At 49.7% G+C, this 25,161-nt stretch overlaps 1 protein-coding gene across 1 annotated transcript; it reads right to left on the minus strand.

The window, feature by feature from the left end:
* Window positions 1-6,791: 6,791 nt before the first annotated feature.
* FOSL2 (FOS like 2, AP-1 transcription factor subunit) lies at window positions 6,792-24,637 on the minus strand. The gene is made up of 4 exons (XM_036380442.2): window positions 24,095-24,637; window positions 17,855-18,109; window positions 13,956-14,063; window positions 6,792-12,467 (listed from the first exon to the last, which is right to left on the minus strand). Exons 1-4 carry the CDS (start codon window positions 24,191-24,193, stop codon window positions 11,958-11,960), a joined length of 972 nt encoding a protein of 323 aa, XP_036236335.1. The 5' UTR covers window positions 24,194-24,637; the 3' UTR covers window positions 6,792-11,957.
* Between the last annotated feature and the right edge of the window lie 524 nt (window positions 24,638-25,161).

Raw genomic sequence — 25,161 nt, forward strand, 5'->3', positions numbered from 1 at the left:
CACTGCTGAAGCTCAGCATTTCTATTTTAAAAAGAAAGGAAAAAAAAAAAAACCGATGAAAAACCCAAACAGGGCGAGTGCACAGCTGCAAGGCGGCTTGGGTAATTGTGCAATGCTGGGAACTCTTAGGTAGTTAATAATTATACTCAACCTTCGGTCTAGTTCCTAACAACACCCCTAGGCGTGTCGCTCTTACAGAATAAGGGCACACGCCCTGCTGTGTCTCCTTGCTTAACAGGAACACAAAGTACAGTAGTAGGAGGTGTTTCCTTGAACTCTGAACAATTGGACATTTAAGGATTAATTACTGTTAAGGAGCTTTGGACTGGCAAACACACTAACTCAGCTCTTGGCTGCGTCTCCCAGCCAAGTTCTCTCAGTCATCCTAATTAGACATTCTGATACCATCTTTAATTATATGATCTCACATGCTATTTTTTTTTCTTCTTTTTTTCGTCTTCTTACCCTGAACCCCTGTCTCCTGCAGCACGCCGAGCGGGCAGAGCATAGAGGGGTGAACTGGCGGTGAGGAAGGCGCCCGGCTGGGAGTCGCTCCTCTCCACTTCTCTTGGTGCAGCAGCAGCACCACGCACTGTTGGGACCCGAGGCGATCGGGACCCGAGCTCCCCACACTGCTGAAAACACCCCAGGTCTTTCACAAGAGGGAGGAAAGCACTGAGCCTGCCGCAGCTCCCTCACTGCTGTGGGCAAGACGGGACGTATACTGTATTTGTCAGTATTGACTGCAGCCTGGCTGGAACAATCCTGCGCCGAGCGATAGCCCGCACCAGCCCGAGCGAGTGCGTGTGTGTGCGCATGTAGATACACACATTTGCTCTCCTGTACACACCTTGATCTTATTGAAACAACAGGAGGAGCATATTGCACGTTGTTAATGTTTTTCACCTTTGTAAACATTGCATTGCTGGGGCGCTGCTCCTGCGCCCCAACACGCAGCACCCAGTGGCGCTGTGGGCCTGGCACCCTCCCCTCCTCCTCTGACCCAGGGCCTGCCAAAAGCTGTTGCAGCTGCTTCACATTCAAGCTGATCCTGTTGGACTGCAACATCCTTCCTAGGAAGGGGTCTGGCTGCACACGACAGTCGGTCACCGACATCACCTTTTTTTCTGTGCGCTGTCATTCTCTGCCCATGCTCCGGCAGCCCCCCCTTCCCCAGATGCAGCGAGGGAAGTTTTGGGCTGCGTGCCTTCCACAGAAACGCTGCTCTGCTGAGCTGGAAACTCGGTATACCCTGAGGTCAGCCGAGGTTCACTAAGCTGGGGAACTCCTTAAATGGTATCGTCTGAAAAGCGGTCGCCCTTTGTTTTCGCAAGCAGCACAGGGCGACCGTTTCCCAAATGCTGGAGTCCCAGCCTTGTGTGAATGTGGGGACGAAGAGGCAGCTGCCCCCTGCTTTTTCCCTGCTCCCTGGAAATGGCTCCAGGACCCAGCCCTGCCTCCACCGGCCAGCAGAACTGGTTGGCCTCAGCCGGGAGGGTGCGCAGGTGCCGTGCTCGCCCCGTGCTCCCGGGGCTGGAGAGCCTGGCACACCTGATCCTGGCAGGGTCTCTGCCCTGCCCGTCCTGTGGGCTCGGGGCTAGCCTGTGGCCATAAGCAACCACTGAGCACCTCATTGCCTCTTCCAAAATGAGGGGGGAGGAAAGGAGGCCCTGACTGTCCCACAGGGTAGGCAGAGTTGTAGGCAGGCAACAGTACCCCACACAGGGAGGAGCCCTCTCCTCCCGGCTGCTAGGCGTTCCTTGCTGATTCAGAGTCAACATAATGGGGCTGAGATGGCGCCATTGATCCTGCTGGGCAGGCGGAGCCGCTATATGGTAGGGATTAGTAATGGCTTTCTTCCCCCATGGCACTGGGTCACAGGATTTAGCCCTTTGTACAGCCCCACAGTAGAAACAGTCTGCCTCCCTCCCTGCCACCAGAAACGTGCCCTTGGAGCTGCCACTGCTCCTGGTGAACAAAGAAATGGCAACAGCTGCACAAAAAAAAATAAGAGTTGTAGCCATGTGACAAAAGAAAACCAGAATTGGAACCAGTCACCAGGAGTGGGGGATAGACCTACCCTGTAAGACAGCCAGCCATACTATCAGGAGGTCCTTCCTTCAGTCCTATAGGACAGGCAGCCCTATGCAATCAGGGATCTCCTCCAGCCAGGTGCATCTTGGAGGACTTCGAGTTGCCAAGACCATCACTGTACAGCTCCTGCTCTGTGCCACCGCAGGGCAACCTTGCTCCTTGTACCTATCTGGGAACAGCCTGGCCACAGGTGAATACAGTTCTAGCAAACCCCTCACTCCACCAGGATAACAAGAGCAGGGGGAGGAGGATCATCACTCCAGGATGAGCACCTATCCCAGCTGCAGGTGCTGACAGAAGAGGACACCCGAGGTCAAGGGAAGCACCTGAAGCTGATGTTTTGAAGGCATCACTGTACTTTCCTATTCCCTCCCTTTTACCACAGGCAGTGTCACAGGCAGATCTTCATTTCCTCAGCTGCCAGGAGCGGAGAATGTAATTAGATACCAGTATGGCCTCAGAACACTGCTCAGAGCAGAGATTTAATCTCAGTCCTTGTGGCTCACAAACTCGCTGCTCAATCCGAGGCTACAAAAGGCAGCCAAGGTCTCCCATCACCCCCGTGACCTGTAGCAGCCAAGGAGGAGTGAAGGGTTGCAGCCTTTCAAGTCAGCATCAGCCTAGAACAAAGGCAGTGGCAGCCAGTTCCCGAGGCACAGGCTGTGGTGCTGCTCACTGCTGCTCCTGATGGGCTGCCCAAAGCTCCGGCCTTGAGGGGTCAGAGCAGGGCTGTGCCTCCCTAGACCATAGGGCAATCTTAGACCTGAAGGGCTCGTGAGCTCACCTTTCCCCTAGATTATTCATGGGCCTCTGGCATGTGGGCCTTTAAAGCCCACAGGATGGTGTCTGTTGCTCTGCCCTCATTAACATGAACAAAAGTTTCAAAACTAAATGAAGTACATTGCAGAGCAGTAATATGATATAAGCAACTCAAACAGGAATTAGTAAATTAGAGCACCCAGTGCTTGAATAGCTTGAGCTACCCAAAGGAAAAGAACTGACCTATTTCCTCCCTTTGCCCAAACTCAGCATCTCCTGCTGTGGTGGCTCACATCAGTAATCATCAGCACGAGTGTGTCATCATTAGGAGCCACTGATGAATTTCCCCGAGTCTGAGAGCCCCGCCAGGATTACAGAAACAGGGTGGGGGGCCAGAGGGAACTCTTTGCTCAATAAATGGATTGTGCCTAACCCACAAGCTCACCTAGGATCATCAGCTGTAGATTCTTATTTACCTTTCCAGGGAACTTGAAAAACTACTTTTGTCTGAGAGGTGAAAAACAGTAGGAAAGCCTGCAAAAGGCAGATAGGCAACAGTTCCTGGCACTACCTGTGGACTTGCAGAGAGTCATTTGTGGGATGCAGGATCTAGATCACAGCCATGTAAGGCCTGTCTCCCTCTCTTCCCCCACGCTAGTCTGTGGAGTGGAGCATGCAAAATTAAAAAGGAAATCTGACACTCACACTGCAACAAGCTGAACAGTTTACATTCTTGTCTGCCATGATAGCCTCCTCCCAGCTTAGTCTTTATCTGTTTGACCTTGCACAGCCAGCATCAAAAGGCTGATATTTAGTACAGAGGAATTCTGGGGTTCAGATGAGATAGCACTGTGAGGGGGAAAGAAATATGCTCACAATATATTCCTTCAGGACTATGTGGAATGAAAAGCAGAAACACAGAATGGTTGAGGTTGGAAGGCATCACAGGAGAGTGTTCAGTCCACCCTTCTGCTCAAGCAGGGTCAGTTAGAGCAGATTGCTGAGAGCCATGTCCAGTCTAGTTTTGAATGTCTCCAACGATGGAGACTCCACAAACTTCCCTGGTCAACCTGTGCCACTGTTTGACCACTTTCACAGTGAAAAAGTTACTTTCATGTCCTCTGTTACAAATTGTGACCATTGCCTCTCATCCTGTGGCTTGGCACTACTGGGAAGAGTATGATTGCATGTCCTTTGCTCCCTACCCCCACCAGGTATTGACACACTTTGGTAAGATCCTCCCTTAGCCTTCTTCTCTCATAGCCAAATATTCCCAGCTGTCTTGGCCTTTCCCCCCAGCCTTGTCCTGTCTTCACCAAGGAGTATCTTCCTGAGGTGTACTGGATCTCACTACACTGGAACACACATGAAAACCTTTCATTTAAACCTCAGCCCTGTGAGAGGGTGCCAGCAGCTTCCACCCATCTGAAAATCCATCTGCACTGTTCATTGTCCTGACACTGGCCAGGCACTGCTGAATGGGGGCCTCTCTAGTACCATGTGAGACTGAGCAGAAAACACTTGGTATGATGATATGAAATTTCAGGACATAGAGCCATCAGTAGAATAGGACCATATAGTGTAGTGCTTTGGTTTGTTTGGTTTTTTTATTAATGCATCATTTTTTCCACTTTGGGGTATCTGATGCAGTAACCATGTCACCGTTTTTCTCTGTCACATCCTTCCCACATGGCAGTGGAAACATCACTTCAAACCAGTATTCTGGATGCCCTCCTTTCCCCTACACTCCCACTCCAGCTCTGCTTGCCATTAAGCTTTCTTCAGATTTAACATGTGCTTATTCTTTCCATTGTCTGCAGAATTTCTGCAGTGTTCCTGTAGCTGCTCCTCCAGGTTCTAGATAAAATTGTAAAAGTGAAAAAAAGAAAAAAAAAATCACCAAAAGCCTTCATCTGACAACTTGAGATCCTCTGGCATGATATATTCAGGCAACTCCTCTCAGCTTTCTCTTGGCACAAAAGCTCTGTTCCAGGTGGGATCTCCACTCCATGTAAGAAGACCGAGCTACCCACACATACTGCTGGGAGAGAGGAGCCAGTGCTTTGGTCAGAAAGAAATATGACCACAAGGAGAACTCCAGAGATGAGTCTCACATTCTGGGAAGGGGAAAGGCAAACGAGAACAGGGAGCTTCTTTTTATTCTTCTATGCACTGAAGACATCATTGGGATGTATGCTGATCCTAATGGGAGAGTTTTTCATGCAGATGTCCCTCACAACCTTTCCTGCAAAAGAAATGGGTGATCTCTCTTCTAGTACAACTCTGCCTACCCTGTGGTAAGATACAGATCACTCCCTCTCATCACAGGGTTAGGGCATTGCAGGGCAGAGGGAGGATGAGCCTGTTTCAGAAGGAGGGGAAATTCCCTATGTAAAGTGATCTAAACCAAGATGAGGATGTTGGGAAAAACATAATTTCCATGTCAAGGTGATAGAGTTTGGCCTCCCACAGCTAGAAGACTGGTGGAAAAGAGTTTGCTCTGCTGTGCAATTTCATCATTCAAAACCCAGTTACAGTAACTGCTGTGGACATTCCACAGCTAATGGTGATCAGAGGCAGTCACTGCTGTGAGGCTGGAGGCCGGGCCTCACAAGCAGATTTGCAGTCAAGCAGCATTAGGCCTTTCTGAAGGGCCCTCTCAGCAAACACGAGCTTAGGGAGCAAGAGCACATCCTCCTGTTCGTCTTTTTTGGGAGGGGGCAGAGGAGGTAAACGCTGCCAAAGGAGCTGGTCTGACAGGGTCGAGGCTGGATGCCTCTGTGCAGCAGCCTAATGGGAAAGCCCTTGGAGAGGCAGGAGATCCTGGAAGCACTCCCATTGGAGAAGGCTTGTGTGCAGTAGGAGATCAAATGGGGACTCCCCCATGGCCGAGGCCCAGTGCAGTCAGACATTAAGAGATGATGCTCCTTTGGCATATTTGCTTGTTGTTGCCGTGCCCCCCCCCCAGAATATCTGCTTTTTCCTTTAGCCATACCAAGACAAGTGCATTTAGAAAAAGCTTCCCATAGACTCTCCCTTACCCCTGTGTACATCCTTGACCCTGCAGAGAACCCTAAGGCTGGGTCCTGCTCTAAAGCTCAAACCCTCCAACGCTGATTTCATGTCAACTTTCCTACAGTATGGATTCCTGAGAGCTGAGCTCATTTCACACAGGCATGTCCATGTATTCCCTCTTCTGGTGACTGATACCTCCAGCATTCCCTATAACTTCACAAATAGTTTCCATACACTTCATAACTTAATCCAACATCTCTCATCTCCTTCCCCACAGAAATGTGAGAACACAGGGGTTAAAAAAAAAAGTGAAAAAGAGAGTAAAAAACCAAGGGACAGGGACCAGCAGGAAACCAGAGCAGACATTACTTCTAAAGGAAGTCCAGGAGTAAGGAGAAGCTTGGTCTGGTGCCAGCTTGGCAGGCCATGATTCACCCATCTCCTCCCCACTGATGTTTCATTTTGAACTTGAATATGACATCCTCCACTCCTAACATGATGTATTTCAGTTCCTTCCACTCCAGAGGCTGAAGTTTTCCCCAGGCATGCAAGGGAATTCCATCTTAACCTCCTCCTTGCTGCCAGTGAAGCAACCATGCTGCTCCCCACCCCAAGTTTTCAGAGCAGAAGCTTTGACTCCTTCTGGTTGAGGAGATTTAAAACAAACAAACAACAAAAAAACTCAGCACATATTTTTTACCTCTATCCCTTTCCTTTTTGAAGCCAAGATGAAAGGATTAGTGCTTTATTTGCCTTTTAGCCCAGGTGGGCTGCTCTCCTAGCCTCTGCCCCATCTACCATTGTTGCAGATAACAGCTGTGGGGATCGCAGCTGCTCTTGTGAAAGAAGCCTTGAACTGTGCTGCAACCACCTGGCAATGCTGGACCCATTTGTTCACAGTGAAGGAACATGCGAGCTTGTAATTGTTCATGGCAAAGGGAGCTTTTTAATGACTTCAATTAACAGAGAGAACTCCAGTTAGTTCTTGCTATACAAAAGTGTCCACAATGTCATTAAAACGAGATTTACAAGTGTCATAACTCTCAGCAGCATAGTCAACAATACAGCCAATCATTACAACTGAGCACCAAAAGAGAAGGGGGGAACATCATACCACTGAGGAACTGGATGAAAAGAAAGGAGTGTGGGGGGAGAAGGTGCAGAGGAAAAAAGAAAAGTCATTTTTTCTTTTCAGTCTAGATTGATTTTATTCTACAAAATGCTACTCAGTTAAAATTGTAAAAGCAAAACCATTTTAATACGTTCTTTCTTTTGTAGCAGCAAGCTTTCTCTAAACAAGCTTTTTGTTTTAGTGCAAATACTGTAGGCCTGTAATTCAGTAAAATAACAAGAACAGAAAAGAGACAACACCAGAGAGAATGCCTCAGGGATGAAATTCCCCAGGACTGCAAGAACGACATCAAGACCACTACGAGCAAAAAAAGGTCCCACTTCAGCAGTCATCTTTAAGAACCTCTGTGGCAGAAACTGTTTCACTGCAGACAGACAGTAAAAAAGAAAACCCATGATCTAAAACTTCTGAGGAAAAAAAGATAATGGCGCCCCCAAACCTTCAACAATCCTCATGGTCACCTGTTAGTCACTGAGACTTCATTTCACTACTGACACCTGCTTCACAGCAGCAAAAGGCTGCTGATGCTTTCAGTTTGTCCCACGTGAGTGGAATCAGAACCAGGCCCTTTCTGTATCTGAGGATCTTAAAGCAGACTTTAGTGACACTAGTAACTTACCTCTCTAATAAAGATGCACTATCCCTTACTGATGTTACTTTGAACTACACAGTATATCAAGATATATACAACAGTTTATCCTCTCACTGAGCAAAAACAATTGGATACCTATTTCCTACACATTTTAATATGGTTTTAACATCAAGTAACCACAAACAAGAAAGTGGAATAACCCTTTAATCATACAGGATAGGAGGGGAACAATTAAGTAAAACAGGATTGGGTTTTATTATTATCTTGTACTCTGAGATTTGTCCTGAACTCCACCTACTGTTCACAGAGGAATGATAATGCATCTTTAAAAACATATCTCTTTTTACATTTTATACAGACAACAACAAAAGTCAGATTATTTTATTTAAGGAATCAAAAAAATTATTAGCCTAAAAAAAAAGAAGATTGTAGTATTTTTAATGCTTTCTTTATTATATCCAAGTCTTGAACAGAAAAACAAAAGATGTAAACATGATAAATAAATAAGAAATAAATGTATATTGTTCCCCCCACCTCTTAAAATGTTTGACTTGGCCTTCCTAATGAAAATTATCTTGTGTCATGATAGTAAGATTTCTTACATTTCAGAAGTCTGTTTTAAAATGAAAAAAGCAACAACCAAAAGGGGAAAAAAAAAAAAAAAAGCAACAACCAAACACCAGGAATGTGATTTGGCTGGATGTTAAATTAATGGCGGGCAGATCTGCTGGAGCAGGCACAAGACGGCTGCCTGCCAATAAATAATAAGAGACCAGGGAGAAGGGAGGTGGCTTAGGTTTGTTTGCATTTTGTTTTTTTCTTTTCATTTAGGATGAAGGCCAGGTGGATCCTACATACAGTAAGCAGCAAAATTAAAGGTTCAGATGAACTAAATAGATCATTTAAATAATAATTATAAAAACACAACAGAGAGCTACTGTCCCCAGCATGTTGGTCCCAAATCCCATCACACCACAAGTGGATTGAGACTTACCCAGTCTCCACATCTACAAGAAAGGAATATATGAAGGCAATGCCACAACTGGGAAAGGAGAAGGAGGAATGAGGGCAAAACTGGAATGGCAAACATCACCTAGAAGCTGAATGTTTCCTTCAATGCAGCTGTTACTACTCCTCCCAGTTTGGCATTGATTAATTTAGGATGTTAGGAGAGGCTTTGTTGGGCCAGTCACCAGGGGGCTGACCCAATACCAGCTGAAATTCCCTGGGCCTTTTTCTATTGACTTCAACTCTATCAGCACTAGGTACAACAGCTCCCATATCCCCACTACATGCAGAACATGGAGACACTACATTTAGGAATCAGCAGGGAAGGTACTCATGGAAAATAACATTTTGGGCATGGGAAGTACAATTAGTTCCCAAAGAGCACACCAGAAAACATTAAAAGAATCATGTAGGGCCAGACCAAAATGGGAGTGAAGTTGTACCTGCCTGCCAGAAACTAAACAAAAGTCAAGGCGGATCCACAAAACACAAAAGGCTGGAGACCAGCAATTCCAACACCGATATTCTTTGAGAGACTTCAGGGAGAAAACAGACAGGCACAAGGTATCTGAGGCTTTTCCAAACAGTGGAAAATAATCCTCTTTTTTGAGGAGTTTCACATGGCTCCCATCAGTATCACAGGTCAGGAAAGGGAAGCATCTTGTTCTGTCTCTGAGGAGGTCAATGACCAGGCAGGAGGGCAGTGGACAAGGACCAGCTGCAGCTCCTTTTGGCAATGATTCAGTGACCAGAAGCAAAGGTAGGTTTTTGTTGTTCCACCAGTTAGATCTGAGGAGACACCTGACTTCTTGAACCCCCTACAAGAGGGGTGGATGTTACTGATCTCGCAGGAGACAGCAATCTTGGTCAGCTAGCCTCAAAAGTAGCTGCATTATTTTAAAACTCACCCACCACTTGTCAGGGTTGTTCTCCTCAAAAATGTGTGGAAATGACATGCAGAGATGTTTTATTAACAGTTTTAGATTCTCAGTCCAGAGTGGCCCAAACAAGCATTTGGCAAAATCAAAAAGAGAAGCTGGAGTTTCACCTAAAGTAATATAATCTATGTCAAACCCTAGGAAAAGTGGATTCTTTGTGCTAACTATGGGAAATTTAAGATGTACTTTATTAGAAAGGAAATTTTGATGTACATTTAAGGACAATACAACTAATTTTACTTACTGTGTGAGCTCCATTTGAAACCTCTAGCACCAATATCGAATTGGATGTGTTTAAGCAATATAGAAAAAGCCCAAATCCAATCAGCTTTATGAAGCAAAAGGATCCCTCACATATTCTGGCAGGTTTGGTAAATACTTGGGTTAAAAATAATAGTTATAATAAAAAAGTCAAGGTCCACCTTTAGAGCCAGAATAGTGTCCCATTGAATGGATTCAAGGAATGGGCAGTGGCCAGAGTTTGAGGGAAGTTAGCCCTGCTGACTAAAGTCCCAGTTCCACAAGACTGAAACCTATTAATTCCCAGTGGAGCTGGTGGGGACTGCAGCAGTTTTGCATCTCATATGACTAGCCCTATAATTGTATAATTGTATGCTGCATTTCTCCAGGTCCAGCCTGAACAAGAAACGCCACAGTTTCGGCTGATTTAAAAAAGAAAATTATATATATATATATGTGTGTGTGTGTATAAAGAAAAAGACAAACTAAATAAAAATAAATAGCTGCCACCACAGCTTCAATAGGCAGGACCAAAGAGCTATGTCCTAAGTGGTTTAGCTGGCAAGCTGGGCAATCCTAGTGTGCACAGGGTCATGTTTTGCCAGTACTTTGATATCAATAGGAATTGAACTTGGCTCCAAGTGGAAATAGATTACACACATTACTGTTTTCAGTAGTGAACATGAGCACTGGAGAGCTTGTACCCTCTCTGAGCACTTAGTAGTAGCAGTAAAGCCCACAGGCTAGAGAAGGACCCAGGAGTAGGGAAAGAGCCCTTTGGTTTGATTCTTTGTCTTCAGGCCAATCAACCACAACAAAAGATCAATCTGCAAAGAAAATGTAAAGAAAAACCAGAGGCCAAGGACCAAGGTGCAAATAATGCTAATCGATTTTCCTCAGCTGTCAATCTGTCATTTGCCAGAGCTTGTCAGAAGCTCTGTTGTAGTTCAAACAGGTCAACACTTTATCCATGCCAATCCTGCTTGGTCAGGAGCTGGGGCCTTGTGGCCTGTGCTGTGCTGGTAGATATGTGCTGCTTTGTTTCCCAACAATGAAAAAATCAGCAAGGGTACAGCCAGCTAATTTCACTGTCTTAGCTGCTGCCAGTCTCCATCCTAGATTTATAGGCATGTGGTGCCACCTCTTTTTTTTGTACCATGTTCTGCAAATATGGCCAAGGGGAGGGGAAGATTTACTAACAGGAAGAGATCAGCCTCTGAGTCAGGAGCCCTGATGGGAAGGAAGATGTAATACTCCCTAGACAGCAGGCAGCCCAGGAAAAGTAAACAACAAGCAGCAGACTTGATATCCAGCAAACTAGGGTAAAACCCTGCCAGTCACTGGTAAGTGCCAGCCCAGCAGCTTTTCTGATGCTGCTTTGGCCCTGAGATGCTAACTTGTTTTTTTGAGGAGCCCAAAGGGGTAAATATATCCACATTTTTAAAAAGAGAGGTTTCATCATGAGACTTCTGCAGTCTCTGTGCCTCAGGCTAGAGACTACAAGCTCTGCCCTTGCTGCTGAGCTCTTGGGCTCCTCTTGGTCCCCCTTATCTCCTGGTCCTCCCAGCTGTCATCCTCCTGTCTGGGCAACCCTATGTGTTATGTGTTTCCCACAGCTATTCCCAAGAGCAAAGATCCTAATTAGACTTTAGAGTTCAGAGCAACTGAGTGAAATGTAATGGGATCGACAACATTGGAAATTATATGCAAAGAGAGCGAGAGAGAGAGAGAGAGAGAGAGAGAGAGAGCAAGCACACAAGAGAGAAGTTGTAAGTTCAACTAACCAGAATGATTTAAGCACAGAGCACAACGCTCAAGTCAATCCACAAAGGAAAGGGACGACTAGCAACTGTCTGCAGCTCGCCTTCAGTCCTGGCCAGGAGCACTCCCCAGGTCCACTACGGCCACAAAGAGGTTTCCACAGGCAGTCCCTACAGAGCGGACATCACCCTCTCCAAACAACCCTGGCGTGTCAGTCCCACCCTTGCCGTTTCCTGCCTCCAGGGAGCTGGCGTTGGTCCTCACTCTCCTTCCTGGAGCTGTAGCACTTCCCCATCCTTGTTCTTGCTGCCCTTGTGCTTGAACGATCCTGTGCCTGTCTCTAATCCCACGGAGGGGGCTCCCCCCATGGTGCTGTGGGGGATGTAACACACTGGCAAAATGGGGGGCCGCAGGGGGATTACAACGCCAGCAAGGTGGGAGAGTTCAAGGAATCTGAGGACTGGTCCCCACTGCTGCTGCTCCTCCGGTGAGCTTTGGAGCAGGACTCAGAAGGGGAGAGAGGAGACTCCTGATCCAACACGTTAGGGTAGGTGAACACCAAGTTGGAAGAGCCAGGAGTGATGGCTGGTGTTGAGGTCACCACAATGGGAGTGTTGAGTGCCTCCTCCCCATAAAAACCTCCAGCAATGCTGATGGGCTTAATGACAGACCTCTGGGCTTTGTCAAGGACCAAAGAGGAAGATGGGATCTCTTCCTCCACAGGCTCCTGCTTCACCACCACGGCTCCACTTGCTCCAGTCCGAATGCTCTGGAGGCTGCTGGATGGTGGGCTGCGACGTTCCTCGGGGCTGATTTTGCACACAGGGCTGTGAGCCACCAGCATAAACTCCAGCTTCTCCTTCTCCTTCTGGAGCTCAGCGATCTCCTTTTGCAGCACTGACTTCTCCTCCTCCAGTACTTCGGTTTCCTGCAGACAAAAGGGGAATAAATAAATAAAATAGCAAAGGCTCTGGAACTACTCCTCACCTGGAACAGGGCCACCAAGTCCAGATCCCATCTGGCACAGGCAGATACACCCCAGACTCGTCATGAGCCAAGCAGACACCAAGTCATTGCCAGTCAAGCATCTTGTGTTTCACGTGCCTATTTGTAGGCTATTCCCAAACATCACCAATCTAAGGTGTTATAAATGTTATAAAGAATCTCGTGAACTTGCCTTAATTTTCTGATGGCTAGTTTTTGCCACTCTGTCTTGGCCTATGACTTCAGTCTTCTCCCTTGCTGTCTGCCTGACAGACACTTTAGCAGAGGACCCAGATCTCCTTCCATTGTTTTTTCATGTTAGGCTAGCAATATTCTTTTCACTTTGACAGAGGTAGTGTATAGCAGTCTCTAAACTGTTTCCATTTTATTTCTGTAATGCATATTCCAGATTAGGGCTGACACTTGTCTAACTCCTGCCCAAAGGACCAACACTGGATCACCCCCTGATGCATCCACGATTAATACATTTATCTTTCCCTGGTCACATCACACAGATGGATCAGTCAGTCTGGGAGCAGTTAGGACCTTCCCATGTGAGGAGCTCATAACTTCACAAAACTCACACTCAGCCCTTCAGGACATGACTTACCACTTTGCACACTCCTCTCACTTCTATCACTTTAGTCACAACATTTCTATGGATGTCCTGCCTCCCCTCCTGAGAGAACACACTGAGAACACCTCCTAATTTGAGGCAGCAGCACATTTCACAGGTGTGCTTTCACTGCTGCTGTGCTTGGCAACAAGATCATTGGATAAAACCAGGCTGGTTCTTGACCAGGAGCACTGGAGCCTTTCTTCAGCTGATTTCACACAACCCAATCTTGTCTTCTCTTCAACCAGTGCCTTACCCACGCCTTGGTTCTTATGCTCTGCTCTAGCTTCTCCAGCTTTACTAATTATTACTTGTACAGCATCAGGGCACACATCTCTGTGCTGCTTCCTTTTTGAAGGAAGCCAGTTACTACCCCACCTCCAAAGGAGGAGTAAGCCTAAAGGATATAGCTCTGATAGGTACACATAACATCTTCCTTATTTTCTATGGCTTTCAGATGATCCGACCTCTTCAGTATTTTTGTCCTTAAAACCTGCCTTTATGCACACAGTGTCTTATGAAAGGTGACCAGAGTCAGGGAGACTTGTGCTAGTTGAGAGGCGAGAAGGCAACAGAGCTCCTAGGACATTTTGGGCACTGAGCAAAGAGAATTTTAGGGTCCTAAGCTCCAGGGCCAAGTCCCCCTCATCAGCAGCTGTTGATGTAGGAGCAGTACCCTTGGGCAGCCTTGGATGAAGAAGGCAGAGTGTGTTTGCAGCATCTTCCTCCAACGTGCTGGTGGAGGAAGAGCAATGTCCTTGGAGCTGGTTGGAAGGGTGGGTGACAAGGAAGGAGGAATGTGTGCAGGGCACATACCGCCTGGAGTTTCTCTGTTAGCTCTCGACGCCTGTTACGACACTTAGCAGCTGCCAGCTTGTTCCTCTCTCTCCGGATCCTTCGCTTCTCTTCTTCCTCAGGCGACAGCTGTGGGCAAGTGCCAAGAAAATCCAATCAGATCTGAGCAAGGCATTCCTTTAAGTTTGTGAGGATTTAACCACAATGCAAAGGAAAAAAGCCTGATCCAGCAGGATGCTGAGCACTCCCCCTCGTCACTGATGTCAGCAGAAGATGAAAGCACACAGTATCTCTGCCTGCACCAGGTCTTAGCAGAAGGGAGAGGAGAAGGAGCAGGGCACAGGGAGAAGATTGTGTAAGAGGACAGTGAATCTGCACCAAGGCCAAACAGATAAAAGATGCTCTGATTGTTTCACAACTTGGGTGGTACGTTAAGCAAAACCAGAGCACGATGTTGTAAGTGCCTCTTTCTTGAAAGAAAATATCTGCTCCTTCCCACACAAAAATAGTTGATCTCTTGAAGGTTGGGATGGTGTATAGGGGGAGACAGGGAAATCAGCAAAGCTCCCATGAAGTTCGTGAAGCAACAATGATTTATACCACCCAAAAATCTGACCTCAGATTTTTGAGCACTCAGCGAGATAACACACTGCTTCTTGCATCAGCAGGCAAGGCTCCAGTGATATCAAGGGCTTCCTGAGGCCAGCTGACATCCTCACTGATGTAAATCAGGAGCAATTCCATAGAAACCCATCCAACTACACTCTTGCGAAACCAAAGGAAGTGAACGGGAGCTCGCAAGACTTGGTCAAAGCTATGCCTGGTTCTGGGGGTTTGAGACAAGGTTTTACAAACCCCAGCAGCAGCAGATAGGTTTGTGCCATGGCCAAAGCCAAGGAGCCAGTCCAGCAGGGCACAGAGCGAGTGGATGTGGCCCCGCTCTCTGCTGTGGCACCCAGCGTGCGAGATCCATGCAGACAGAGCAGCACGGGGATCCAGCAGGATCCATGCAGACAGAGCAGCACAGGGATCCAGCGGGATCCATGCAGACAGAGCAGCACAGGGATCCAGCAGGATCCATGCAGACAGAGCAGCACAGGGATCCAGCAGGATCCATGCAGACAGAGCAGCACGGGGATCCAGCAGGATCCATGCAGACAGAGCAGCACGGGGATCCAGCAGGATCCATGCAGACAGAGCAGCACGGGGATCCAGCAGGATCCATGCAGACAGAGCAGCACAGGGATCCAGCAGGATCCATGCAGACAGAGCAGCACGGGGATCCAGCAGGAGTCACGGGGATCCAGGGCACGTGCCCAGCCCTTGACTCCAACCTTGTACCCTACACTTCAGCCTCACCCAGCCCGTGTGTGCTGCAGGGACTCTGGTCTGGTGACTGTAAATGAAAGCAAAACCCTGACACCTGGCAAAGCACATGTCACATCTCACAGAGTGCCAGCACAGAATGGGAAGAAACACCTCTTCAGAGAAGCTTCAGTTTTAATATCTTCATGGACTGTCAATATCACAAATGAGACATTCACAATTTTACTATCTTTTCTTTTTAGTGTTAGTTTTACTCCAACCTCAGCCTAGTTTGTTTTGGCTTGCTCTATCTCCCCAATTTTGATGTTTGCAGTTTCAGTAAGTTAACTTCAGCCTCAGGGCATTCAGCTCGCTCATTTCTGGCAATTCTAGAACTGCAGGACACAGAATTTAGGCCCAAAAGCTTTTTTTTTCCATCAGCAGCTCACAATGCCCATCCTAAGGCCGGTGGTAGCTCCATTCAGCTGGGCAGAATATTTCTCCCAGGAAGGAGCCCCTGCAGGCACTGCTCTCCCTGCTACAGCTCTGCCCACTCTCTTCCTACCCCACACGAGTGCAGGGTAAAAGTGTATTTGCACACATATATCTACAGTATGGCAAAGCACTGAGCATGGACACAAAAGCTATGCTGACTTGGGGCCCCTGTGTAGAATTTTCAAGAGCCTTTTCATGCTTTGGAAGCACAGATCTCATTGAAATATGTTTGGAGTAAAATTTCTGCGACAAAGGCCTTCAGTAATTTAAAAATTATCTGTTTCAAAGACTGCTTTGCAAAAATTGCACAGGCAGGGCAGAAGCCCCTAATCTGGATGTTCTTAACATTTTACCAGGTCTAAAAAGGAATATTCCATCAGTGGTTGCTGGATTTGTTTGAAAGTGGTTGGATTTGGCACTCTTTGTGCCCCTGCTGTATGCGTTATTCGTAGCTTGTCCAAGCCCAATACGTGCATTCACTGTCAGGAACGTTCATCAAAACAGGCTCTTTTCATAAAGTGTTACACAAGGTTTTCCAAAAAGGCACTCCGATGTGGTGTTCAAAGCACCAACCCTGGAAACCTGAGCCAAAGGGACACAGTAAAGAGCCCCGGTACCGCCTTAGCACGTGTCTAATCAAAAGGACTTGGCTTTGAATGACCCACAATGAACGGCTTGCAAACAAGCCACAGGCCAGGAATTGCTTGGCAGGCATCCTTCAGCAAATAACTCTGAACAACAAATAAAGCAGAGAATATGGTGATCTCTTCACGGCCAATTTGTGAACACAGAGGCAGCATTTGTCAAACAAATTAGTTGTTGCTAATTATTCCTCCAGCTCTGTGAGACTTTCTTTGCCTTTGGACACCAGCCCTGCATGCAGGGAACAGGGAAGTAGCTCCAGCTGGTGGAAAAGGCTGGCACGTACCCGAACCACCACGCTACTCCATTCTATCTCCCAAAAATGGGTCCTCACTGCAGCCATACCAGCTCCCCACACAGAGGTACTGCTAAACTCTATCTTTAACCTCTTGGGCCTAAACTAGACAGCAACTCCACATAAAATAATCGGACTGTGAATCAAAACAGATGACGTAGAAGTAAAAGTAGGGCTGATGAGTCTTATTAGAAACAGACCTCACGCAACAGCACGCGCTCGTGTCTGGAGGGTGCGCTGTGTGTCTCACTGCACTGCTCCGCAGCGACCCACACAAATGCTGCTTGGGAACAACTTGGGGACATCAAGTTTAGTCAGATCTATTTTTTTATTTTTAAAGAGAAATCAGCCTAGCACTGTGAATAGCTGTTCACCAGACAGCCCTGGAGAAGGCTGATTCTTACTAAGAGGAGAACAACAGCGCTGATTTCCAGAAGATAAAATGCCTGCACTTAGTCCACCAGATCCAGGGTCCCAGCTTGATTATCCCATTAGGAGGTTGAGCACAGGGCAGCAGTGGTACAAGCCACCTCATGCCAGTTACAAAAATACCTCTGGGTTTGGAGCAGAAAAATCTCTTATGGGATCCCCACCAAACTGCTGCAAAAAGATCAAGCAATTACAGGTTTGTAGTGGGAAGGTGGATTTAGACCCCAGTCCTCCAGAAGGCTCTTCATACTAGAGTTGAGGTGCTCTAGGGAAGCTGTTCCTCCCTGCATGCTGCTGGCTGGGACTGGGGGTATCACACAAATGGACACTGGAGCAGTGCTAGCAGCTACAGAGCTGACAGAAAACACTAGCTGATGTAATTTGGTGTCAGATTTGTAAAGGACCTACGTGAAAGCTGCTCTGCTTTCTTGGAGGTTTCCTTCTGCCTGGAGCAGCAGAGACACTCAAACTGAAACCCAGGGCTCAACTTCAGAGTTTCACCTGCTTTTGAAACCAAGCCACAATGTGGGCTGGTGGTGCGAAGTGTTGGATGAAGACTGGGTAAATCTCACCATATGATGAGGAGGCAGCAATAAAAGTCACCCTCCAGCTTACACCCTCCACCACCCTAAGAAACCCCAGCACGAGAACAGCACCAGCGATGGACCTCAGTGCTCCCCTGCGGTGCTGGGAGATCTCATGAGGGGGTGGGGAGGAAATCTCTCTGTGTCTGTTTCCAAGGCACTGCAGTTACCTGCTCATCTCTCCGTCTCCGTCCCACGGTGGTCCCGATGGTTTTGATGACACCAGGACGCTGCAGAGCCGTGTGTCCGGCCACCGAGGACAGCGGGGGCAGCGGGTGGCTGTAGGGGTGCGAACGGGAGTAAGGGCTTGACATGGAGGTGATGACGGTGGGCTGGACCATCCACTGCAGGTCTTGGCTGGTTGTGATGGCGTTGATCGTAGGGATAAAAGCACTGCCTGATCCTGGCATATCTACTCGAAATTTCTAGGAGGAAAGGCAGAGGAGAAGAGAGACAGAGAGCAGAGAAGAAAGCGTCAATGAGAGCAGAACATAAGTGGTTACTCCAAAACCAGCTAGGCCCTCAGGAGCGGCACCGGTGAGGATCAAAGCGGCACCTGAAGCAAGAACACCAGTAGCTGGTACCTCTGCAGCATCTTAAGCTGCCCCTGCCTGCCACAACCCCTGAGGAAGGCACTGGGCTCAGGCACTTCCCCTCCAGAGCAGCCCTGCCCTCTCCCAACCCCTTTCCTCTTCCCCCCCACAGCTCCCCAGCATACCCTAGCCCAGCCTCCCCTCCCCAGCACCATCCCCACTGCTGCCACCTCCTGCCAGTGCCCACCACTCCTTCCGGCATGGAGCAAAAGGGGAATTAAGGAGTTTCTAGAGAAACACTTCTCTTCAAGCCCAAAGAAAAGGAAGAGAAACTTCAGTTCTGAAATGCCATTACCAAGCAGAGCAAAGCCTCCTTTCACCAAAGGATTGCCCTGAAATTTGGGCTTTGTCCACGTAGGGCTTGGTATGGCAAGAACAGCAGCCTGCTTCTCCTTCAGTAGCTCTGTGCTCACTGAGGAACCCAGCCCTGAGATGGTTACGTGCGAGGATATGTATTTTAATAGCAGCCTATAAAGTAGGTCTTAGGATTCAGATCGGACAAGTTCCCTGCAGCTCTCTGCACTGTCTAGACAAAACAAGGCAGCAGTAAAACCAAGGCAGCAGGTAATGATCGCCTCCAAAATACATGTACACCTTCTTTCAGACAGAGGTAAATCCATCTGGATAATATGCTGGCACTAAATTGCAAGGAAAACAATCGCTTGTCCCCGGAGGGGGAAGCAGGAGAGAAAGAATGTTTTTGTCTATGCTGAGCTCCTTCAGGAGGCTTTCAATGGTTAGACTGGAATTAACTCACAGACAGGTCTTGCTCCAGCAATCACTGAGCAATGGACAGGGCTTGTAGGACCCACAGCTGTCACCACCACTGGTCTGTAAGCCTTGAAATGACTCCATGAGAAATGCACATTCTTGGGTCAACAACCTGGCTTCCCAGAGGAGTGAGAGCCCTTGCATCAGCCTGACCTCAGCTCAGGTAAGCGTCCCAGATAAGGGACACCAACACAGATTTCCTTTTCAGGGTGTGCCTAGTCAAGCACCTAAAGAGCTTTGTTAAACCAAGGCTACTGCAAATAGTATTTCACATGCTGATAGCTACAGCACTTCAGGCCAACATTAGCAAGCTGCCAACACCTGAAGACCAGGAGAGCCAGTCTGAATACTGACACTGCTGACTTACACCTCTGAACAGCTCAAAATCTAGCAAGGAAGGATGAGAGAAGGAAGGAGTGAGTCAAGTTAAGCAGGCGGGGAAATCACACAGAGAGAGGATGACACTGGTACCAAGATCTTAGCAAAACCCCCAACAGCACCTCAGAGATTCACCTGGAGCTTGAGTCCAACACAGCCTCAGCTCATCCCACATTTCAAAGTCCATGTCATCTCCCCCAATTAGTTAAAGAGGCTCTGAGCCACAAACTGTCAATGCTGCATCAGAATTTATGGGTGCAAATCCCCTCCTTTGCTCTGCATGGTGTAGGCTGTGACCACATGGCACAGAAGAGGATGTGTTGGTGCCTCCATAACCAGAACACAAGAGGACCTAAACCTCATCAGAAGGGAGGAAGTGCGAGCCCAGTTGAACCACGAGCCCAACTCAAGGGATGTGAGCCCTACTTCCAGATCCGCAAGTGGCTTCTACCACGACCATTGCCTATCTGTGCCACCACCCTCCCTTTCATATCCAAAAAGCAGAGAGGAAATGTCCTGTCTTCCCCCTGCAGGGACACTACAAAGCAATGACTGTGAAACATCCAGAGAGCTTCTGGTGCTTTGCCATAGAGACACCACTGGCATTCCAGAGCTAACCTTTGCCTCCAACACCCCACAACATGCTAAAAATTCCTAAGAGAGGTTGTGAGAGTCAGTTCCACCACTAAATCAACCACATAAAATACCAGAATCTGACATAAAAATCAGGCTCCAAGTATTGACTAAGGAAGTGCTCCATTTCTAATCACTCCTGTATTCAACCTAGGACCCTTCTGTAAGACTAGCAGAGGTCTCCAGGACAGCAAAGGGGAGTTGCTCAGTTCAGCCACATCCCTCTGTAGCTCCACAATGCTTGCCTGCAGACCTGGGGGGAAGAGACCAGTTCCTCTCTGCCATGCCCATCTCTGTCCCCAGCTTCCCTCCTAATAACTCAAAATATCTTAGAAATAAAAAAAAAAAAAACAAAAAAAAAAACAAAAAACCCTGTATTCTGTACTTTCCAAAGGCAGTATTTTTCCTGGATAACTAATTAAGGGACACACTGCTGTGGCAGCTTGAGTCTTCAGACACAGTGTGCTCAGTCTAACACCAGGTTTTACAAGCAATGCTTCCTGACTGATCAGGCTTTCCCCACCTACCTCGCTTTCCCTGCTAGGACACTGCACTGGATCAGCTCTGCCGTGCCAAAATGCTGCTGGGCCCCACATTCTGCCCAGTGGCCAACAGCTCTGACCCCTGGGATGCTGCTGGTGGCAGTGGCAGGCCCTGAATTCCCTGTCACCTCCTCTGCGTGGCCCCTTTGAGCACCAGCCTCCTCACACAGAAGTGCCAGAACTTCCCCCAAACTGCAGCTCCTTCTTTGCTCTCCCCATCCCTTGTCCTCTCAGAGAGCTTCAATGCCCCTGCCAGCACTGCCTAACAGCACTGCCTGCCCTCACCCACCTCCCCACCTTCCAGACACCCTCCTGCCTTCTCCTCTCAGGACATGCACAGCTCTCCTCTCCTGACCCACAAGAGGCTCCTAGAAGCAGCTCTCTGCCAGCTTTCAGTTGTTCCTCTCTACAAGAATTCAGTGCACTAGAGAGAGATGAGGCGATAGGCAGATTGCAGGGCTACACACGCAGCACGCGCTCAGCCACGAACCCACCGCTCTCCTCCTGACCCAAGCAAATGCAGATGAAGGTATCATTAAAAAACCCCAACAACTAAACAGCAAACAGAAAGAGTCCTGTTATTAAGTGTGCCAAGAACTGAGGTCAGGCTCTGCTCTGCCTTAAAAATATGGGGTTGGATGAGAGCCTTCTCAGATCCACAGTCGGGGGAGGCTCCAGTGAGTCCTGCCACAAGCAGGGGCAGACTACGTTAGCAGCTCACAACTTAGCAGCACAGACAGCACGGGGACATTTCAAGCTTTGGCTTCGTGTTTCCTTTCTCCACCTTAAGGTTTCTATAGAGCACCCCACTGTGTTCTTTGGTCCACTCTGGACCTTCAATGATATCTGTAACTGTGCTGAGCAGCACTAGAAACCAGTCGAGAAATGGGTATAATGGCTGGGGAAAAAAAAAATAAAACCCAACAACAAAGCGAGTGAGAAAAATCCTAGAGCATCTTCAACATTACTCAGTTACCAAATACAGGGTATATGTGATAGATCTTACAATAAATACAAGACCCTTGTGGCTCTCCTATGTTGAACATCTCCTCGAAGGAAAACTGGACACAATGCTGTAATATCTCAGGGGAAACTTGACCACTCTGAAAGAGTATACAAACTCTTCCCATTAAAGTCTATGTTTACCACATGGCAAGTCAGTGATTAGGAAAATAGCATGACATGCAACTTAAAAGAAAAATGTTCCAGTGCTGTGCTGTATGGGAAAAAATAATTAAAAAGCATCAAAGTTTTGGCTCAGAGACACAATTTCCATTTAAGCATGTGACTGATGCATCTTTTCTTGCTTTTGGGGAAAAAAAAAAGAGAACACAATAAAGAAAAAATTTCAGCAATGCATATTTTCTGTAGTGATAAAACTGCAGATCTCCATAGACCAGAATCAGCAGAACAGCCCAACTGCTAGGGTAAAGGCAACGCTTACATTTGATCCTAATCTACAACATCTGTAAGGATCAAGGGAAAGAAGGAGCACAAGGCCTTGAGAAATCTCCCGGATTCTTAAAGAAAACATTTATGTTCTCGCTAAGCCAACGTCCTGCTCAAAGCCCTGTTTCAGATAGTAACCCTAGAAACGGGGCTCTGCTCCCCGGATCAGACGGCACGCACACCAGCTGCCTGGGGAAGACGTGGAGCCCCAGAAAAAGGGGAAAACCCAGTTATTGCTCGGACTGTGACAGCTCAAATGTGAAGCGGTGGTGGAGTTTCTCGACCTCCTGCAGCAAGTGCTTGAAGCCAGAGCAGCTCTTAAATCACAGCAGGAAAGAGAGAGTGAGAATTTGCAGTTCGCCGGGCGTTTCCAGCTTCTCAACCCCCTTTCCCGCTCCCCCACCCTGTCCTAGCGTTTACTGTAAACCAGGGAATAAGCTTTATCTGAGCTAGAATCCCGGGAAACCCCAGACTGCAGCCCGCAGAGGGCACCAGCGAGATGCCTTTGGAGCAGGCGGGGAGCGGCAGCGAGTCATTTCTGGTAAAACTTCTTTAATGTGAGGAATGTCACGGGCTGGTACGGCTGGCAGAGTTTAAGACTGGACTTTTTTCCTTTTTAATTTTTTTTTTCTCTTTTAATTATCCTATGACTCCCTGATGCGAAGGCTACACTGTGCTCACACTGCCAGTTCGCTCATACAAGCCACACAAGAAATAATATTGTGAGAAAAAGGGGGGTGGGGGGGTCAGAAGCCCAACTCTGAAAAGGCAAAAAAAGAGTGAGGCTGGGCCAGCTGATGTAAACAAGTTATGAAATAACCCAGGTTTGTATAACTGGTCCGATTGTGTAATGCCTTCCCCAGAAGTGGTAGATTTAGTCGATCTAGACATAGAAGTCATTTCGAGGTATTTTCTTAGGAAAATCAAAAGGAAAAAAACCAAACCACAAGACTGGGCTTTCAGGTCCGCGAATTCACGCCGCTTCCACAGGAAATATTCCCCATTCTCGAAGCGCCGCCCGGTAGTGGGGCTTGAGTAGGGAGCGGGGCCGGGGAGCGCCGGGAGCGCTCCGGCGAGCCCCAGGAAACTCCGGCTCGGAAAGAGCCGCGGCCGGCCGGAGAGCGGCCGGCGGAACCAAAGGAGCGGGCGGGCAGAGGGCTGAGCACGGCGGCACGCCGCCGGCCGAGGGGTGCCAGCGTGGGCCCCGTGGAAAAGGCAAAGAGACTGTCAGCGCCTCGGAGACAAAGTTTAACCGGGGAGAAGCGGGCAGACAACCGCAGGCGCTGGAAAGACCCAGAGCCCGCTTCCAGCCATCCCGCCGTGTTCCACGGCGGCTGCGACATCTCCGTGAATAACTCGGGCGGTACCTCCCAAAGTCCCAGCGAAGCCTCCCAAAGTCCTGCGGGCGAGCCCCGGGCACCACCCGGGCAGGCGCGATGAACGTGGACAGCGAGAAGCTCCCAATGAGAACAAAAGCAGGAAGGAGGAAGAGTTCGGTGCGCCCCTATATTCGCGTTACCGACCTCGCAGAGAAGTCGCCCGTAGGAGCCCTTTGATTGCAGAGCGGGTCCCGGCCCGGCGCTGCGGCGGGTGCCCGGCCGACAGGCGGGAGCTCGGCACCGACACCCGGCCACCCCGCTCCACCTGGGGCCGGGCCAGCGGAGACTGCCCGGCGCTCCCTCACCGCACGTCCCCGCTCGGGGCAGGCCGTGCCTCCCGCAGCACTCCCGTCCCGACAGGCGGGGAACTCCGGTCAGCGTCCCTCCGGACGCGTCGCGGCACCCGCTCCGGGGCGGGCGGACAGGGAGGGAAGGAAAGCGGCGGCGCCCCGCTAAGGGCGGCGGGACGGAGCGGCGGCTGCGGGCAGCCCCGCGCCCCGGCACTGCCTGCGCCACCGCCACCGGCGCCTCTCCGCCGGGCGCCCGTGCCTCCGCCGCGGAGGAAGCGCCGGCCGCTCCCCGGGCGTGGCGGTGAACTCCCGTCCCGGGAGCGCTCGAAGCCGCCCCCGGAGGCACCGGGGGAGAGGGACAGCGCCCGGCCCTACCTGCTGGGCTGCGCCGCTCGAGTAGGTCTCGGGATGTCCCGGGGAGCCGCTGCTGCCTCTGGAGGAGGTGTCGAAGTTCCCGGGGTAGTCCTGGTACATGGTCCGAGGTCGGGCCGGGGGAGCCGCGTCCCCGCCTTCCCACACCGACACCCGCCGCTCCCTCGTCGTCTCCCCGCCCCCTTCTCCCTCCCGACCTCTTCGGCTCTTGCCTTTCGCCTCCCGCCGCTCGCCGCGGAGAGGGACAAAAATAATAAAAACGGCTTTGGAGACGAGGAAGAAAGTGGGGGGAAAAGGTAAAAAAAAAAAAAACTTAAAAAAAAAAAGGGAAAAAATTTAAAAATAAAAAGATAACAAAAATAAAAATAATAACAATGATGATAAAAGTGGCTCAGTTGGCAGCCGAGCGTCTGCGGGACGGGACGGGACGGCAGGACTCGGCGGCGCGGCGGGAGCAGAGCCGTGCGCGCAAGCGGGCGCTCGCCGATGTCCTCTCTCCGCGCTGCCCGGCGAAACTCGCCCCGCCGGCGGAGCGGCTCCGGGCCCGGGGGCTGCAGGCGGAGCGGTTCTCCTCCGCCCCCCCAACCTCCTCCTCCTCCACCACCACCACCACCACACACCGGCCGCCCCTTTTCCCGGCGCGGGGTGACTCAGCCGGGTCTTGCGCCCCGCGGCTCGGCGGCGCTGCGAGCGGGAGCTCCGCGCGCCCGCGGTGACTCAGAGCAATGGCATCGCCCCGGCCGCGCTCGCTTATTATCCGCCCGCCGCCGCACCATGTGCACTCGCACACGTCAAACCCGCGGCGCACCGGCCCCACCTTGGCGCGCGGAGCCTCCCACCTGCCGCCGCGGCGGGGGGGGCGGGCCGCCCGCGGGGGGACGGCGCCCGCTCGGCCGCGCCCGCCCCTCCCCGGCCCGCGGTCCGGGCGGCTCGGGCGGGGCGGGCGCAGCGGCGGGGGCAGCGCGGCGCCCGGTTCCCGGCAGGCCCCGCCTCCCCCCGCCCCGCTTGGTGCCGTCCGCTGTCGCACGTTGCCAAAAATGGTCATTTGCGTCGCACGACGCGAGCGCGGG

The sequence above is a fragment of the Molothrus ater genome, chromosome 3 (genome assembly GCF_012460135.2).
Source record: "Molothrus ater isolate BHLD 08-10-18 breed brown headed cowbird chromosome 3, BPBGC_Mater_1.1, whole genome shotgun sequence".
NCBI classification, from domain to species: Eukaryota; Metazoa; Chordata; class Aves; order Passeriformes; family Icteridae; genus Molothrus; species Molothrus ater.